Source organism: Athene noctua, chromosome 23, assembly GCF_965140245.1.
Source record: "Athene noctua chromosome 23, bAthNoc1.hap1.1, whole genome shotgun sequence".
NCBI lineage: Eukaryota > Metazoa > Chordata > Aves > Strigiformes > Strigidae > Athene > Athene noctua.
In genome coordinates this window covers 9,196,321-9,215,035 of record NC_134059.1, presented here as the reverse complement: position 1 = coordinate 9,215,035, position 18,715 = coordinate 9,196,321, and the positions used below count along the sequence as shown (strand labels likewise).

At 52.1% G+C, this 18,715-nt stretch overlaps 1 protein-coding gene across 3 annotated transcripts; it reads right to left on the bottom strand.

Moving 5' to 3' along the window:
• Positions 1 to 2,016: 2,016 nt before the first annotated feature.
• Positions 2,017 to 17,702, bottom strand: LOC141969450 (uncharacterized). Of its 3 annotated transcripts, XM_074925242.1 has the most exons (9): positions 14,396 to 17,702; positions 13,187 to 13,884; positions 12,295 to 12,381; positions 10,940 to 11,042; positions 7,364 to 7,683; positions 7,123 to 7,257; positions 7,001 to 7,042; positions 6,817 to 6,915; positions 2,017 to 3,240 (listed from the first exon to the last, which is right to left on the bottom strand). In XM_074925242.1, exons 5-9 carry the CDS (start codon positions 7,491 to 7,493, stop codon positions 3,200 to 3,202), a joined length of 447 nt encoding a protein of 148 aa, XP_074781343.1. In that variant the 5' UTR covers positions 7,494 to 7,683; positions 10,940 to 11,042; positions 12,295 to 12,381; positions 13,187 to 13,884; positions 14,396 to 17,702; the 3' UTR covers positions 2,017 to 3,199. The 3 variants fall into 3 exon arrangements, with proteins under 3 accessions (XP_074781343.1, XP_074781344.1, XP_074781342.1); XM_074925243.1 differs by lacking the exons at positions 7,123 to 7,257; positions 7,364 to 7,683; positions 10,940 to 11,042; XM_074925241.1 differs by lacking the exons at positions 7,123 to 7,257; positions 7,364 to 7,683; positions 10,940 to 11,042; positions 13,187 to 13,884; positions 14,396 to 17,702 and adding an exon at positions 12,552 to 13,162.
• Positions 17,703 to 18,715: the final 1,013 nt, after the last annotated feature.

Sequence of the window (18,715 nt, the reverse complement as noted above, 5' to 3'; positions counted from 1 at the left end):
ACCGTGCACCACCTTCCAGCATCCCCTTTTTCCTGGAAGATAGTTGCCCTGTGGCATCTATACCTCCACTTTACTGCAGCCTGCCAGTCATTTTGCTCCTTCCACTCCATTTTGGCCTCCACTTATTCCTGCCTTTCACTTACCGCAAGCCTGCCTCCCTCTTGCAGCCTGTTTGCCTGCCTCCCTCTTGCAGCCTGCCTCCTTCCATCTGTCTTGCAGCCATGCCTGCTACCCTCCCTCCCTCTTGCAAACTGCCTGCCTCAATTTCTCCCTCTGGCACCCATGCCTACCTGCCTGCCTGCCTCCCTCTTGCAGCCTGTTTACCTGCCTGAATCCCTCCCTATTGCAGCCTTCCTGTCTTCCTCCCTCTTGCAGCCTGCCTGCCTGCCTCCCTCTTGCAGCAACGCCTCCATTCCGTTCTGCCTCCCTCTTGCTTCTTGGCTGCCTGCCTCCCTCTTTCAGCCTGCATGCCTTCCTCCCTCTTGCAGTCATGCCTGCCTCGCTCCCTCCCTCTTGCAGCCTGCCTGCCTCGCTCCCTCCCTCTTGGAGTCATGCCTGCCTCGCTCCCTCCCTCTTCCATCCTGCCTGCCTGCCTCCCTCCCTCGTTCTTGCATCCTCCCTGCCCGCCTGCCTCCCTCCTGCTGCATGCCTAGATGCATCCCTTCCTCTTGCAGCCTGCCTGCCTCCCTCTTGCAGCCTGTCTTCCTGCTTCACTCTCTCGCTCTTGCAGCCTGCCTGCCTCACTCCTTCCCTCTTGCAGCCATGCCTGTCTCACTCCCTATCTCTTGCAGCCTGGATATCTCAATCCCTCCATCTTACGGCCTGCCTGCCTCACTCCCTCCCTCTTGCAGATTGCCTGCTTCCCTCCCTCTTGCAGCCACGCCTGCCTGCCTCCCTCCCTCTTGCAGCCTGGATGAATCCCACCCTCTTGCAGCCATGCCTGCCTGCCTCACTCATTCAGTCTGCCTGCCTCCCTCCCTCTTGCAGCCTGCCTGCGTGACTCGCTCTTCCAGCCATGTCTGCTTCACTCCCTCCCTCTTGCAGCCTAATCCTTGGCCCCTAACCCTAATGACACCCTAAACCTAACCCTAGGCCCTTACCCTAACAGCACCCTAACCCTAGCCCTAACAGCACCCTAACGCTAACCCTAATCTAATCGTTTCCCTAACCCTGCCCCTAATGGCGCCCTAACTGTAACCCTAACACTTAACCTAACCCTAACGGCGCCCAAATCCTAACTCTAACTTTGCCCTAACCCTAACGGCGCCCTGACCCTAACAGCACCCTAACCCTAATGACCCTAACTCCAACCCCTAACAGCTTTAACCCCAACAGCCCTAACCCTAATGGCCCTAACCTAACTCAGTGCTAACAACCCTGACCCCTACCCTAACCTTAATGACCCTAGTTGCTGTCACTACCCCTAAGCCCAACCCCCCTAACCCTAAACCCTAACCCCAACCCCCCACCCTAACGACCCTAACCCTCACACTGTGTGTGCAGTATTATGTATATTTTTTGGTCAATTGATTGTGCAGGTGGTAACTGCCTGTGGGTGGTCAACTTTTAATGTATTTCAGGTGTGTGGGGTAATAATATTGTATAATAAAAGAATAAAAATAATATTAAGTGTGGTGCAGCACTAGACCATGGCCAAATTACCTGGGAGTAATTTCTTTTAAACACTGCGTTTTTCTCATTTTATTACTCCCAGGCACCAGCCATGTTCTAATCCTGCTACCTACCATTTAACCAACAGACATAGAGACACATATAGATAAGAAGTCAAAGTCAGAAACAAACTTAGAAAAGAAACAAAGAGAAAGCCACAAAAAGACAAACGTCAGAGTCCACAGCCAACACAAGAGAGTCCAAGTCCACAACCAACACAACATCTGAGTCTGACAAAGGCCAAGTTAGACAAAGTCACACACGTGCAGAGAGAGAGATAGAGACAAAAGTGTAACAGAGAGAGAGACAAACTTATACATCCATTAATACCACACAGGAGCCAACCCCAGACAATATGGCTTTATTACAGCTATATTACAAAACAGCTTTTGCTTCTTGAATAACGTTAAAACCAGTATCATTTAGACTTCCCAGGAACCTTCATTACACCAAACTCTCATTTAAAAAACATTACAAGTACAACAACTAAACCTCCACTCAAGCCCCATTACAAAGCAGCTTTTACATACATTTTAAACACCTGAACCAAAAGCAATTACATTTTCACAAAACTACATTACAGAAACATGATGGAATTCATAAACCCTTATGAGTGCTTTACCTACCACCAATAGCTCTAAAAGCATTTATGGTCATTTCACACATCACACAGCATCATGCCTTTACTAACCAGATTCATAACTGTTTAGAAACTACTATAACATACATGAGGCCAGGAACACTGTTCCCAGGGGCCTCCAAAATGGCCCTGCCTGCAAAAACCCCGTCCCTGCAACGCTCCGCGCCCAAACATGGGCGGCGATCATCACCTCATGGAACGGCCGGGAAAAAAAAAAATCCCCTGGCTGGGTCACCCTAAGTGCTCAAAAAAACTCTACTCCACCTGCAACAAAAACAAATTCCTGAACATTAGTCATGCACAGGCAGACACATTGTAAATACACCGCTCACTCAACTACCCCACTAACCGCCCCCTGCTCTCAGCAAATCTGCCCAGCCGGCCGACCCCCACAATTCTTCCTATGCCTGTCACCAGACCGCTCCTCAAAATGTGCTTCCCAAAGAGCTCAAAAGTCATCGCGCCTGCCAATGCCACGGCCTGAACCTAACCTCCGCCCAAATGCTGGCTGCAAACAGCACATGACAGACTGGCCGGGATTAAGTGACAATAAATAGCGTCAGGGAGATAAAGAAATCTTCCTGCTTGACAGTTTCTTTGCTATGATTAAAAAAACCACACTATCTCTCTCTACTTTCAATATACCCTGAAATGAAAAACATCCTCACATACAAGGATACCTTCCAAAACTAACACTCGTTCAACATTCGCTCTATGCGACCTGCCAAAGTGGCAGATTGCCACGATTCCGTAACCGTGCCGGGAACCGCGTCACTGCCACTCCCCCTGACCCATGCCGGAGGTCCTCATAGTTGCAAGAAGAGTTATACGTTTCCCTCTGGCACCGCTCCCGGTCCTTCTTCATTTCGTACGCTCCAGCAAACGTAGTCAGAGATTTTCCTTCTGGAATCCAGGTGGCCCTATGACACCTGCAAAAGACAGAAGAATGAACTCTAGAGGCTGCCTGGTGATAACAACTGGCTATCCCCAAAATCCACCTAGGCTAGAGCCAAATGGGCCACGCTCAATGGCACGGTATCATCCCCTTCTGGAACCGTTCCACAATGGCTACGAACACATGACTTGACACTGCCTCACGCGTATCTACATGCGCCGCAAATGGGACCTAAGGATGCGAGAGTACTGCACGTGGTAGAGTTAATGCCGGACCTAAAGACGCGGCCTGACGGCATGCCCGAGGTTGCTGAGGTAACATGACACAGATGCCTGGGTGGGGCCTGCCTTGTCTGAATGCCTGACCTCTGGATGATAGTCGAGGGATAACACCCCGATGAGCAAAGTTGAAAAAATGCTGGGAAAGACCAAACGCTAAAGTGACACAGGGAAGAATCCCCTGAAAGACCTCACAAGAGGCAGTCACAGAGACTAGACCTGCTGGCTTTGTCTGAGAGCAAGCTACGTAAAAGACCGACCAAATCCATCTATGATGCAAAACTAGATCGGTGAGGTTGAGCTTCTATGTCACGCCGCTTTGCGAGACATAACGAGTGCTGTTGCGATGACTCTAGGCTGCAAGATGTGATGGATGGCTACTGTACACAGAGTAGGATGTAAGTATACCAGATGGGCCTTGTCAGTGAAGACCAAGACAAACAACACATCACATAACTAAGAAACACATGAACACACACTAGGCATATTGCAAAACTCTACCGGCTCATCCCAAAGTTGCTTTGCCAGGGCACCTATATTGCCATTTCTGATTTCTTGCCTCAAGGTGCTGCAAGAACAATACAAAAGCTATTCTGACTTACAGGCTTCCCTCACACTACCTCACAATTCTTTTGTGATCTGCTCAACTCCTGCTGACACATACGCTGGCTTCGCAAGGTCATGCAATACAGACATAGACCTACACAATGCACTTGCCCCTTTAATGCCATACAGGGTAACGCTCTCCAAGTGGACAAAACCAAACGACACCCGCAGAGACGCGCTATCTGCCCCCAGAATTAACCAAAGCTAAAGAGCCCTCCCACCGACCCTGAAGTCTTGTGCCACCACCCCACCCACTGCTTTGGCCCTGTGACTTATCTTTCAGAGAACACGGTCCAGAACTCATCCTTATTGGGAGCACATCATTTAACCAGTGTTTCCTTGCATTCACCCAGTTCCTCTTCATCACCTGCAACACAGAACACCACCAGTCATCGACATGCCAACCCAAATCCACATCTACCGTGATGACACCCTCCTCAGAAGAGCCACGCCGCTCCCAATAACTGAATTTTGCACCCCCTTGTGGGACAGGACTTGAAAGAAGCAGACAGGACGGCACGCCCTGCTTCACCGTTGTTGTTAGAAGGGGATGTACTGGAACTTGTAGGCCATAAGCCTTGGGCAGCCTGATAAGGGGAATAAAGAAGTGCTGATGTTGGGGAGACTTACTGCCCCTATGAGTCATGTGGCACCAGAGAAGAAAATATAAAGTCTCTGAAAAATAACTTAGTTGTAAACAGTCCTGTTGTTAGAGTTTTAATTAACTACCAATCAACGAGCACTGATAAAGAATGTTGAAGTATAGCAACCAATCAATGTAAGATGTGTGTCTTCTGATTTCTTCTAATTTTCTATATAAATGAATGATTTCTGCAATCAACTCTCTGACTCTGCTGGAATCAAGCTGTGTCCCGCCTTTCAATCACGGCACCCCCTATATCTTGAGGTGCAAAAATCAAAGACGCTGGCAAAATGCAGCGCACCTACTACTCGTAAACTATCGCGCTCTCGGTGGCTCCCAGCCCACTGCTCCTCTCTTCCGCCGACTCACCTCTAATCCTCTGCTGTCTGAGCAGAGACCTTACAATGCCTGCAAAAGCAAAGAGAAATGGTTGTTTGAATTGCCACATGATCTTCTGCGATTCAGGTCCGAGCAAATCACTTAACGACTCTCACACCTTTTCTCAAACTGCTCGTGACTGCCGCGTGAACCCTCTGGGAAGCAGTGCGGCATCTACGAAAGAAACAGCGGTAGAACCGTGGGGGTAGAAGCCTCCCCGATCCTCAGTTCACTCGCAGCGCTTCCTCTCCCCTGCTCATTTACCTTAGCTGCTTGGAGACAGATTCTTCCGTCTGCTGTGCCGATGCCTGCTTGCCACTTGTAGAACAAAAACGGGATATGATTTTAGCTACAACGATATTATGACACCCCGAAGAAACTGCCGCTTTGGCACGCTGGTCATCTCTCACCTTGCCAAAGTCCAAGGGTGCAGGTACCCCACGTTACACATCGATTGACACCTAGAAAATAAAACCAGAAGAGCTTGAGGCCCTCAGAACCACTGGTCACACAGATCCTCTGACATCTTCCACCGCTCTCCAGTAAGCGGCTTCTTGCTTTGCATTTAAACAACCCAAACCAGGTGAGCAAGTCATCCCACTGTTAACAAAGACTTTCATGAGAGCAAAGGTTTGTCTTCCATTTCCATCTCCCATCCAACTACTGCTAAAACACCCAAAACCCTAATTACTGACCCCACGTACAAGCTAAGGCTTGTTCAACCTGCATGACTGGGGTGCGAACTGCCACTCGTGGCGAGTCTGCCGTCCGGCGCCCGCCAAACTCGAGGACGTTAACTTGGTGGCAGCTGTCTACAGCTGCTTGACCGAAGATGGACTGTATGGTCTTTGCCAAAACCATCTGGGCAGATCAACGTATTACTACACAACTACAAAGCTACGCTCCCCTTGTCTTTCCTGTTGCTGCACGTCCAGGCAGGACAGGTTCAACACTGACACAGGCCGACACCACACACAGACGCTGCAAGTGATGTGACCGTGAGACGCGAGAAGACCGTGAGCAAGAAGAACGATGACCGTAGGGAAGACACTGCCGGCAGAGAAGCCCTACGGTGACACAGTGTCACGGATGCGTTGGAGCAGTCCTGAAATGAGAGGCGACTGGTGTGACCCCTGAGACAAAGTTACCGCCAAAGCCAGAACGATGGATGAGTGAGAAGCCGGGCTTCAAGACTTAAGATGTGGGGATGCGACCCCAGAAGACTACCACGTGCCAAAATAACTCTCAAAAGCACAGCTGCAGGTGCCATCTAGCTCATCCTGCAAGAGATGACTGCTCAAGAACATCCTCAATACAACATACAATGGATGGATCCATGCCTCAGGTTTTATTTGCAAGACAAGAAGGGCTCCACGGGCACTATGCCGATGAAGCGAAGTACTTGAGACTCTCGGGAAGGCTATCGAGATGCCTGCTGATCACAAAGACCTGTGAAGACATCAAGACCTGAGGGCAGCATGCTATAAGATACAGAATACAGAAGACACAAACTACATGACGACACAAACTGGAACTGCCCTGCCCGGCACGATAGTCCAGTGCTGAAAAGTAACTCGCCCCCCTTATGGGCGCAAAGGGCTCTGTTCCTGGATGGCCCTGTCCCCGATACTGACTTGAGGAGTCCTCCCTGTGACTCCCAACCCTGTCCCTTCCTCCCAGACCCTTCCTACCCTCAACCCTCAACTTAGCTTTTGGAGGGCCATAGCCGTCTTCCGCAACAACCGCATCGGCCGACTGGGATGTTTCCGAGTCTCAGGCTTCCTGTGTGTCTTCTGCAAGACGCCTGCAAACCGTGCAACCCGTCGGCGTCGCGCTGGCCGATGCCAACCTCTTCCGCGACACCCCCCTCAAAAGCGCCTCTCTCCTACTTGCTCCGGAGTCAACGCTGCTGCCGTTGTCGCTTGCAGTACCTAAGATACCGAGAGAAGCAAAAGTGCCGTCATGCTTCTGACGAGTCACCCGCACCTACTCCTCCTCGCTACCGCCCCACCTCGCCTCAAATGCTCATCCGATTCCAAAGGCTGCCTGGACGGCACCCATAAAACCAAAGAGAAACGCTTGGTCGCCTCGCCTCGGACCGCTCCTCCAGTGTGTGGCTTCGCCCTTCCAAAGCTATGTCCGTCACCTGCAAAAAACAAAGTAACACTTGGGGGGATACTACCCAAAACTACAGCCGGACCGCAGCAATAACCCTCTCGCGCTCCTTTACCTGGGGCGCTCACCCACCTCACCTCTGCTGTTCACAGGTTCCCCTGTGGAGGCTCGCGTACCGCCTGAAACGCACAGATAACAAGAGATACTTCTAACTTCGCCAACAATACGACTCCTGAAAAATAACTGCTGCTTGAGCGCGCTGCTCATATCTCGCCTCACTTGCCTCGCCGCCGGTGCCACTATCTAGCTTCACACCTTTGTAATAAAACACGCTTGTAGGCTACTTGTATAACTGTCCATCGTGTCTTCCCTCCGACGCCGCACGTCGACCTACCTTCTTACGGCGTTCCGCTTGTCTCCTCCGTCACCCTTTCGGGTGCGGTTCCTCCCTCTGCACCTGCAAAACCGGTATCAAACGAGTCACCTGGATGCCGAGTGATGGTTTAACAATTCTAGAGGCCTCCTTTAAGTACACCACCTAGATTCTCACTGTGACCTGCCGTTAAACACAGCCTGGTCATCTCCGGCGTCTCTGCAAAACACTACGGAGAAAACACACACGCCTCCTGCGTATATGGCTGCTTGCCCTGAAATGGACTGTATGTCCTCTCCCTACAAAGTCTATACTTATCACCCCATTAGCCTTAGATTCTTATTGCTATTCTTTTGTGGACTATTGCTCTGTGTGTCCAGGCAGAGCAGCTCCAACCCAGACACAAACAGGCACAGAACAACACCACACATAAAGACAAATGCTGAGACCAAAACATTAAAACAAGCTCTCTAAGAATGACTCCTTGACCGGAGACGCTACCGGATGAGAAGACCGAGAGGAGGAATCCGTGGCAGGCAGAGAAGAGCCGAATGCTGCGGCCTCAGACAAAAACAGAGATGAGTCACACACGAGACACCTTACTTCAAGATCAAAGCATGTAAGGATGCAGGGAAAAGCTCCCATAAAAGGTCTTGGCAAAGACGGACCGCGCAAGATCAGAGATGTTAATGCAGCTTGGAAAGGTGCTGCTAAAGCAGACTGACCTGAAACTTCTGAGAGCTATCCATGCTTTTGTCTTTGTAATGCGATAAAAGAAGCACCCAACCGGCACTGTGCCGATGACTAGAGACGTTCGACACCCTAGCGATGGTTCCCGAAGCGCATGCTGTGCTACTTTGGCACAAAGAGTGATGAGGATGTTGTGACCTAAGGAAGCTCTAGGACACAGAAAACACAAACTACACGACGAATAAGAGACATCAGAAGAGAGGCAAAATGCTACCAAAATTTCATGGAGCACAAGGAAGGTCTTGAGAGGCATTCTAGAGGACATAGACAAGAAAAACAATGCTCCTCTTTGGAAATGGAGATATTAGGAGCAGTGCAACTGTGACAAAAAGAGTCCAAAGGAGGCTTAGGGTGCTAAAAGCGTGCTGCAGTGAATACCCGAGACCTCGGGAGGCATTATGACATTATCAGAGGGGTTCTGACGAGCAGCACGGCCCAAATAATTCTCAAGGACATGATCTGGTCATCCAGAAGGGATCTAAACAAATTACAGATGTCCTCAGGGGACCAGGAACTAAACAGAGGGATCCTAGCTAGCATAGAAAACAACATGAGTGTTCTGGAGATTAAACTTGGCATCAGGAAAGGTTCTCTGAGAGTGAAAAGAAGCCCCACCACAGGCTCTAGGCAGCCACCAGCTCCAACACTGAGCAGTAACACTGAGCAGTGCCACCCTGCAGGCACCACCATCCTCTCCATGAGCTCCTTCCCCAGGAGTTGCCAGTTGATTGCACAGCTCTACTCACCTTCTCCCTCGGTGCAGCCAACGCCCAGCAACTGCTCTGCTCCTCCCTTGGTTCACACCTATCCCTCTGAAGGCTTCCCTGTTTTCAACAGCAGCACCCACCCCTCCACCTGGAGTAACCCTTTTATAGGGCGGGGCCACTGCCATCAGCCTCACTGCCCACACCTGGGCCCCTCCAGCCCCAGCCCACAGCTGGAGGCCATCACCCACCCCCACAGAGCATCATCACCCGTCCCCTGGGCTCCCTGCCAGCCCCTCACCTGGGGCAAAGGAAGCACAAAAGGCAGCCAGCAACTGTTTATTCAGTCACACACAGAACAAGTCCCAGAAGAGAGTGAGTCTGCTCTGGGGCTCGGGGCCCCTAATGCTGCCCCTGGCACTTGTTCCCAGAGCCACGCTCCTCAGTCCAGCTGGGAACAGTCAGTCGGCACCTGGAGCAACGGGTTGCTGGGCAGAGCTGGAGATGCCAAAAATGAGAAGCAGGATGCAGGACACAAGAAGATGAGAAAAGGAGCAGCTGGCTGGCCAGTATGGAGGTAGTGAGAAAACAAGAGACAAGGCATGGGGCGGTGAGAGGATGGGGACAGGGAGCCCGACACAGATATGGAGGAAAAAGCAGCAGGGAGAGAAGAAAAAAGGCAGCAGAAAGACGAAGAAGGAGCAGAACAGAGACCAATAAAGAAGGATGAGGAGCAGGACAGACATGCAGGAAAAAAAAACTGGTATAGGCAGCACAACAGACATGGAGGAAAAACAAAAGCAGCAGGGACCTAGACCAAGAAAGATGGCGAAAGACAAGAAACCTACAAAGAACAGGAAAAAACAACAGCGATGGGGAGTCAGGACAGCAAACAATGGAGGGAAAAGGCAGGGGAGGAACACAAAACAAACCACGTAGCTACGTATTACAGGGCACAGAAGGAAGAATTAGGAAACAGGGAGAGCGACACAGAAAGGAAGAGACCTGGAGCCAAAAACTAATACCGATGCATATAGAAAGAAGGAGGGGCGAATTCTAAAACAGGGGAAACAGAGACAGTGAGATGGAGAAAAGACAATAGCAACAGACTATGGGATGTCAAGAGAGGAATTACTGAATAGTAACAGAGCGCCAGCCAGAAACAGACCACAAAAAAGAAAAGATCACAGGGGGTATGCGGCACAGAGGAAGGAATTAACAAACTAGGGACAATGAGCCAGACAGAGAGAGGCAAAAATTAAATGGGGAAAAGAAACAGACCATAAGGCAGAGAGGGACTAATTGATAAATAGGGACAGGGCACCAGACAGAGAATGATGGAGAATGGGAAAAAAAATAGCAGCAAGCTACAGGAAAGAGGGAGGAACTAAAGAACAGTGACTGGAAGACAGACAGAGAGACATGGAGAGAGAAGACAAAAGAGTGATGGGCAACAAGATGGAGGATAGGGAGGAAATAAAAAATAGCAGAAGGGAGTCAGCCAGAGAGAAAGACACTGAGGAAAAAGGCCAGACAGGCTATGAGGGACAGAGGTAGGAATGAAAAACTGGGGACAGGGAGCTGGACAGACAGAGATGGAGATTGCAAGGAATAGCAGTGGGTGCAGGAAGATGAGGAAGGAATTAATCAATAGGGACAGGGAGCTGGACAGAGAGGGATGGAGAAAGGCAACAATAGCAGCAGGGTACAGGGCAGAGAGAGGGAGGACCTACAAGATGGGGACAGGGAGATGCTCCAAGCAAAATGGAAGATACAGGTGAGCAAAAATGTTGAGCAGCATCAGAAAGAAAGGACTCTAGGAGAAAGACAGGGAGGGACCAGGACACACAAGAGGGATGAGAGGGCCCTGAGCGCTCGGGACTTACCGCAGCTCTCAGTGCTGCCAGGAGAATTTGACAGGTCAGACTCTTCCTTGTCTTTGTCTTCTCCCTTCCTCTTCTATAGCAGCTCCAGTTGCATGGCTGTCATCTACTTAAGAGAATGTGTAGACATCTCACAGCTCTTACAAGATGAGGCCTGCTAGACATGGAACCTCACTCGATCACGCACTACATACAGGAGTAGGACAGAAGGGAGAGAGAGAAACTGGTAACCGAGGAGCAGAACAGATGGATCGAGACAGAGATGGACTGAGGAGTGAGAGTGATACAAAAGTACAGAACAAGCTGGAGTGGTTGAGGAAGTGAGAGAAAAACACAGATCAGGACAAATAAAGGGAGAGATTAAAACCATGGCTGGGCTGCAGAATTTGAAAAAAGCCAGGGAGCACAACCCAAGAAATAACGGGACACTGACCGGGGCAGGGGGATATAGCAAGAAACAATGGCAAAAAGTTAGGGAGACGATGGAGAACAGGGAGAAGAGAAAAGGGACAGGCAGTGAGGCACTGATGGAGAAAGAAACATTAGCAACTGAGAGATGAGGAGACAGACAGGACCGAGGCAGAGAGGTGGAGAAAGAGCGCCAAGCCTGCAATGGGGAGCAGGCCAGAGGGATCAGGAAAGAGGAGGCAGGACAGAGGCATCTAGAAGAGATGTGAGGGACAGGGAGCCAGACAGCAGGAGATGACTGCAGAAGGGAGCAGGACACAAAGTAGGATGCTGGCCTGGAACCAAACAAGAGCAACAGAGAGAATGACAGAGGGGTGGAGCATGAGAAAAGACAGGAAGAGTGAACAAGAGAGATGAAGCCATCAATAGTCGAGACAGGGAGCAGCACACAGGGTCTGAGAGGGCAAGGTGAAGAGGGTGGAGGAAGGGGACTGGGAGATACAGAATGAGGGGGGTGGGTGTCAGTGAGCAAGACAAACAGAGAGAGGTAGAGAAGGGGGAAGGACAATAGGCAGTCAGGGACACATAGGGGCACGTGCTGGCACAGAGAGGAAAAGAACGTGTAGGAAAAGGCCAGAGAAGTTGCGGGAGAAAAGGGACCGATGCCAATCAGGACGAAGAACTGGAAAAGGAAAAAAACAGCGCTAGCCTGCAGGAGCGAGACAGAGAATGAAAAAAAAAAAAAAGAGGGAGCAGAACAATAGCATGGAGAGAAAAAGGCAGAGCTAGAAGGAAAAAGAGAGAGGGAGAGGGAGCAGGACAGAAGAGAGGAGAGCAGAGGTAAAGGGATGCAAAAAAAAAAAATCACATCAGTGTGGGATAGAGAGGGCAACAGGGAAGGGCCCACATGCACACAAGGGACAACAGGACTGCGTGGTCCCAGGACTCACCACAGCCATCGCTCTCAGCGCTGCCAGGGAAATTTACCACTTCAGACCTTCTTTCCTCCCTTCTTCTTCCGTGGCTCCAGTCCTCCCCTAAAAGAATACGCGGGTGTCTCTCGGCTCTTACAAGACGTGGCTGCCGACACACGCAGCCTCGCTCGCTCGCTCCGCGGCCGTTCCGCACCTGGGGTGACGCGCACAGACCCCGGGTGCAGGCTGGCGGTCCGGCCCGCTGCGGACTGTGCAGAGGGCTCCTCGCTCACCCGGAGAGGCAGGCGCTCTCCTCCCGCAGGGCCAGGCGGCCGCTGCCCACATGCCCTCGATGTTCTCCTTCCTTCCCTTTCTCCGGCCCCTCCAGCTCCAGCCGCGGCGGCTCCCGCCCGCTGCCCGCGGCCGGCAAGGCTCCGCCCGTCCCTTTTGGCCCCCGAGCCGTGAGAAGCGCCGGGCCGGGCAGAGACACCGCACGCCAGCCCGAGCTGGGCGCAGTCGGCGGCATCCCCGGGACGGGGCGGGGCGAGGCAGGAACGGACACGCGCGGCCTCGGGAGGAGGGACAGCGGCGGTAGCAGCAGGGACCGTTACTGCCGCGGATCGGCCCAGCCGGCGCCCCACCTCCCGCCGCGCACGCGCGCCCCCGGACCAGGGGCACACCGCGTCCCGGGGAGCCGCGGGCAGCCCGCGGGAAACCGCCACAAACCCGCCCCTTGGGCTGGGCCGCGCGCCCGGGAGCGACGCTGCCGGGGAACCGAGCGCACAAAAACTGCAGCGCCCGGCGTGCCACGGGAGCCAGCATGGCCGACCGGAAGCCGCCAGCGACAGCCGCCCCGCCTTTCCCACCCCGCGGGAACACCGGTTTTCCCCGGCAGCCGCCAGGCGACCGACCGCGCGGCCCCGCTCACCTTCTCTCCGCTCCTCCCTCGGCTCGCACCGGCTCCTCCTCCAGCAGCCGCCACCGGACAGGGAGGGGCCGCTGCCCGCAGCCTCCCTGCCAGCCCCTGGGGCTCCTCCAGCCCGGCCCGCGGCTGGAGCCCAGCAGGAACAGGGGGCCATGCCCCCACCCCCACGGGCACCATCACCCTTCCCCTGGGCTACCTCCAGCCCCTCGCCCGGGGCAAAGGAGCACAAAAGGCAGCCGGGAGGGCAAAGGAGACTGTGAGCGTCTGTTCAGTCACGCACTTAAGTCCTGAGAGAGAGTCTGCTCCGGAGCTCAGGGCCTGACTCCGGGACAGCTCGGCGCTCGTTGGTCTGGGGGGGGAATACTTGGTCAGTTAGATCCTGGAGCGATGGACCGCAGGCCTCTTTTCCGGGCCACAGAAAGGCAAAGGAGTGCTTCCGGGGCAAACGGAAAGGAAAACAGATGATTGTAAAGAACACCAAAAAGCACCCAAATTGTGGCAGAGGGGAGGAATCTAAATGGAGAACTTTGTGGCTCACTGCAGAACAAACACAAGATGCTGAGGCTCACCAGAAAGCACACAGAGGACTCAAGGCAACCCAAAATGTGAATTGAGGGTTCTGGGGCGCAGTGAAATGCAAACGCGCCATGAGATGCCTCCAAATTTAAGTACAACAGAAAGCAAACCGCAGTATGGTGCACCTAAATGAAAAAGGTGGTTGCTGCAGGGCAAGTGCAAGACCCTGGGGTGCACGGGAAGGCGAGTGCAAGATTGTAAGGCATGTGTCCCTACAGCTTTATCGTGTTTGCATGTTGGTCTTTCCCGTGCACCTTGTTGGCATTGTTCCCACGGCTCTATCCTCACCTTCATTATTGAATTTCTCAGGCAAGAACAGCATGTAAGCTGAGACTTTTTAGTAAAGGACTTTAATTTACTTGCCCTGCCAGATGTGCAGTGGCTGCTGGGGAAAAAGGAAGTCTCAAAAAGTCCTGGGCATTACCAGGAGGGATATGGACAATGACAGGACATGAAGCTACTGTTTCACATCTCCAGAAAACCTTGATGAATCCACATCCTCGGTACTGTATACTGTCACATTCTCTGCATCTTAAGAAGGACAAAGTTCCGAGTTGGAAAGGCACAGTGTGGGCCGACACAGGAACAGCCACAAAACCACAGATGAAATGCAAAGACTACGTTTACTCCCATTACCTCATGACCCGACCCAGGGGACCTCCGCAGCAGAACATAGCTGCCCGTGGAAAGAAGCAGACATTTTCACCTGGATACAGCCTCCCCGTCAGCACGCGGCGGTCCAGCGGCTGGCCGGCCGACGCATGCGCAATCCATCCCATGCGACCGCCCCGCTCACGCGCAGCAGCAGCTGCACCGAGGGACCAGTGGGCAGCAGAGAGCGGCCGAGCGCCATCCGCGTGCAGCTGGGCCCGCCGTCCCTGGCGGCATGGAGGAGTGCCAGCGAACAGCATCCAGCCTCGGTGCAGTAAAAGCAGAGGAATGACTGAGGGGGGGAGGGCATTTTATGACTGGCTGTCTGGCTTTCTGCCAGCGGCCCGAGCCCTGGTAGGCAGACTGGCTCCAGGGCGCATTCTGCACTTACAGGCTGGAGAAACGGGCTGACAGGAACCTCACGAAGTTCAGTAAGGGAAAATTCAAAGTCCTGTACCTGGGGAGGAACAATCCCATGCACAAGTACATGTTGATGGCCCCCCAGCTGGAAAGCAACATGAGCCAATAATGTGCCCTCGCTGCAGAGAAGGCTGAGGGTATCCCGAGCGGCAATAGGAAAGTAGCATCAGCAGGACGAGGGAGGGTGATCCTTCCTCTCTGCAGCACTGGCGAGGCTACACCTGGAGCACTGTGTCACTCTTTCCCCTGATGTAATCAAATGTTGGCATTAACCGACAAAAGAAGTCAAGGCAGCTTGTGCTTCTTACTGCAATGGAAAAAGCAATGCCAGTGAACTCCAGGGAACGACCCATCCTCTGCTGGGTCTCTGAACGGTCTGTACTTCAGTCCCAGCTTGTGTCCAGCCATCCATCCTGTTCTTCTGAAGCACGGGACCAAGGGCACACAGCACCACATGGGCACCAAGAGGTCGACTCCAAACAGTGAAGGGAAATAAAAAAGAGATGTGGATTAGTGGGCAGGACTGTGGATGGTTTGCGGTTGCTGTAAGTACTGGAGATAGTTTGGGGGTGGACTTCAGGAGAATGAAGGCAGGATTGGGGATGGGGGGGGCTGCTATAGCAGGCTTCAGGGGTGCTGACAGAGGCAGCAGTGGCCTTGGGCAGGCCGTAGGGGGAGCTTTGAGATTGTAGGAGGGAATTGGTTCAAATCTGGGGGTGGTTTGAGGTCCAGGGACTCCAGAGATTGGTGGTGGTCTTGGGGCAGGTTTTAGTGACTAGGGGCTTTGGGGCTGGTTTGAGTGGCCCCTGCAGAGCCCTCAGGCTGACAAAGCTGGCAAGCAGCAGGTCAGGGTAGGGGCTATCTACCAGAGGTGTTCTAAGTGCATGTGTGTGACAGTGCCTTGAGTTCTACCTGTGGCTACTGACATTGCAGGAGAAGTCCTGGGGGACCCCAGATGAAGACCTGTCCTAAAGACATTGTGGGGGACCCCAGCAGACACATCAGGGACCTTGTTGGATATGAAAAGCCCACACACCCTATTCCTTCAGAACCATCTTCCAATTACCCTTCACGTGTGTTTGTCGCAGAGCAGCCCTCGTCAGGATCCAGCCCTGCACAGCCCTCATTTGCCCAGCGTGCAGGGCCCCTCCCCTGAGGACTCCATGCCAAAAGCCTGCTTGCAGGCCTGAGGCATAACCTCGGGTTCAGCCATAGTATTTTTCCAGTCCTTGTGTATTATGCCCTCTCAGACCTTCCTATATACAATGCTTAACCACCATTCCTTCAGCTTTTAATGACTTAAGTGCTGATGGCATTTAGTTAGCTTTTCCTCTCTCAAAAAGACTCCTTGCTCTTCTTTTTCCTGTTTGCTACCCCTTCTAGGCCCCTTCCATACTTATATACTTCCTTAGAAAAACACCACTGAAGTGAACAAATCAGGTCACATGGCTTCACTTCCAAGTTTTCAGTCCTCTGGGGATCACCTTGCAAAAGAAACAAATCTACCCAACCTGGTCTCACTATTTGAGAGTTGGTTTGTGAGCACTGAAGCAGGATTTGAGGATGTCGTAGGTGTTCTGGGGCAGGATTTATTTGACACTCGCCTTAGTTGGTGCCTTCAGTCTGTATGAGGGTGTGGGGCTGGTCCCTGGCTGTCTATGCCTGGAGGCATGGAGATCTGAAGGGGGAAAGAGGAGGAAGAAAGAAAACAAGGAAGTGGGATCAGAGGGACAAGAGAAGGTGAATTTGTAAGAGAGGAAGGAGGGCAAATGAGAAATGGAGGGCAAGCTCGAGAGGAAAGAGGGGAGAAAGAAAAAGACAGGAAAGGATGGCAGGAAAAAATGGGGGTGAGATAGGGAAAGGGAACAAGCACGGAAGTATGAAACCAGGTGGAGAGAGGAAGGGAAGAGGGGAAAGCAGCAGGTGGGAAGCGAAGGAAGGAGGTTGGACAAGGAGGGGAGCGAGGGGATTGACGCCGCCAGGAGAGACCCGTGGCCCGAGGGCCGGGCACGGCCACGCCCGCGCGGGGGAAGCGCTGCACGAACCGGAGGCGCCGCCGGGGCCCGGAGGTCCCGCCCGTGCCCCCCGCGCCGCTCCGCCGGGGAGCGGGGACGCCCGGAGGGCGGGGGAGCTGCGGCGGGAGGAGCTGCCCTTCTCCTTCGCCCGGTGCGAGGCGGCGCTCGGCGCGGTCTAACGGGCCGCCCCGGGGCCGGGCCGGGCTCTGTCCGGCCGCGGCGCCACAGAAAACAAGAACGACCTTGGTGAGAATTTTGAAGACGAGGGGAGGGACCGGGATGGTTTTTAAGCTACTCTAGGGGAAGATTTGTACAAAGCTCGAAGACGATAATGCCGTTTGATAATGCCTTTGAGAAATCAGGATGGGATGCCGTCAGAAAACGCTGGCTGCGTGTCTCAGGACAGCGATATATGGCTCTCGGCCTGGAACTTGGGGGGAGATGCTGGGAAGGGCAAGGAGGCGAGTAAGCAGGGGATTCGAAGTCTCCAAGAGCAGCGGTGGAGCCGTCCCCGAGGGATGACAGAGCTCTGAAGGCAGGAAGGGGCTATGCTGCCAGGCTGGTTCCGGTGCTCTGAGGTACTAGACAGGTGTCAGTGTGTAAGATTTTACCCATCTCTTGCTTGAAAAGTTATTTATTTACTGCTTTGCTGCACTGCAGGTTGCAAGCTAGATGCTCACTTCCTAAGTGGTAACCTAAAAGCAGTGTTGCTGTGACCGTAACGCTATGCTAACAGGCGTCCCTAATGAGATCTCTGTACTGTTGTCTAACATGGTATCTCCTATGCAGAAATTATTTTCTTTCTTTTCTTAAATGGGTATCAGCATTAATGTTCCTCAGGACAAGTGCTAGATGGACATCGCTGCTAATTATATTAAATGTATATGTATGAAAATATGTATGCCAAGCAGAAGCCAAGCATCAAATGTGACTTCGGCCTTTACCTTAAAAAGACAGTAAAGTGACAGTAAATTCTAATGTCCTTTTCGGTATTTTGAGATTCTTGTTTCTCATTAAAAATCCACTTGCCATTTTGCAGTCCTGCTGCTGACACAAAGTTTGTGGAGGTAGAAATTAAGACCTTAGAACATGTGTATCACACTATGCTGACTTTTGAGTTGTCCACTCACACTCTATAAATATTTCTTCTGTCACGCTGCCGCTCTCACAGAGTTACTGTGACAACAGTTATGCCTAGATTTTGTGAAGAACTTGTGCAATAAAAATCTCAAGTTAATGCAAAGAAGAAATACATTAAATAGTTTCTAAACTGACACACAGATTAAACAGAAAGTAAAATAGGTTTTTTTATAGAGGTGAGTGGTCTGGTAAACATTCTAGGGCTTTATCAGATGATGCTGCTTGCATTTTGAATTTACTGTCATTTGTCGACGCAGCTCTGCTTAGAGTTTGATGTTGCTGGTTTTTTAGTACGTTGTTCACTTGTTCTTTGGTGCTTAGAAAATTTACCATAAAAATTTTGGACCTCATGCAATACAATTTTTTTTCTTCTCCTTAAGAAATAATGGGGATAAGGAAATCATCACCAGCAAGCTGGGTTGAATAAGCTCAAAACCACTGCCTCCACACCCTCTTCAAAAAGCTACTCCTGCACAGAATTCCACTTCGCATTTCATCAGATGTTCTTCCTTTCCCCTCCTTCCATGTTTGTCCCTGCTCAGACAGCTCAGACCAGTCCACATCATGCCCCAAGCCCGCTCACATCTCACCTGCCCAACACATGGTGTTGTCCCCTCACTGACGTACCAAAAGCCTGCTTGTGGGCCTGACTGCCTCCTCACAGATCCAAGGTGTCTGCGTCTGCAGGACACATGCACCAGCCCATATTGGGAAGGAACCTCAGACCGGG

Excerpts from the sequence above, each read along its gene's own strand:
- LOC141969450 (XM_074925241.1), bottom strand. The coding sequence starts at position 13,080 with ATGCTGGCTCCCGTGGCACGCCGGGCGCTGCAGTTTTTGTGCGCTCGG. Across the intron at positions 12,382-12,551 it reads GAGAGCGCCTGCCTCTCCGG|GGGAGGACTGGAGCCACGGA; the intron begins GTGAGCGAGGAG and ends GTATTCTTTTAG. Across the intron at positions 3,241-6,816 it reads TATGGCCCTCCAAAAGCTAA|GTGTCATAGGGCCACCTGGA; the intron begins GTTGAGGGTTGA and ends TGTCTTTTGCAG.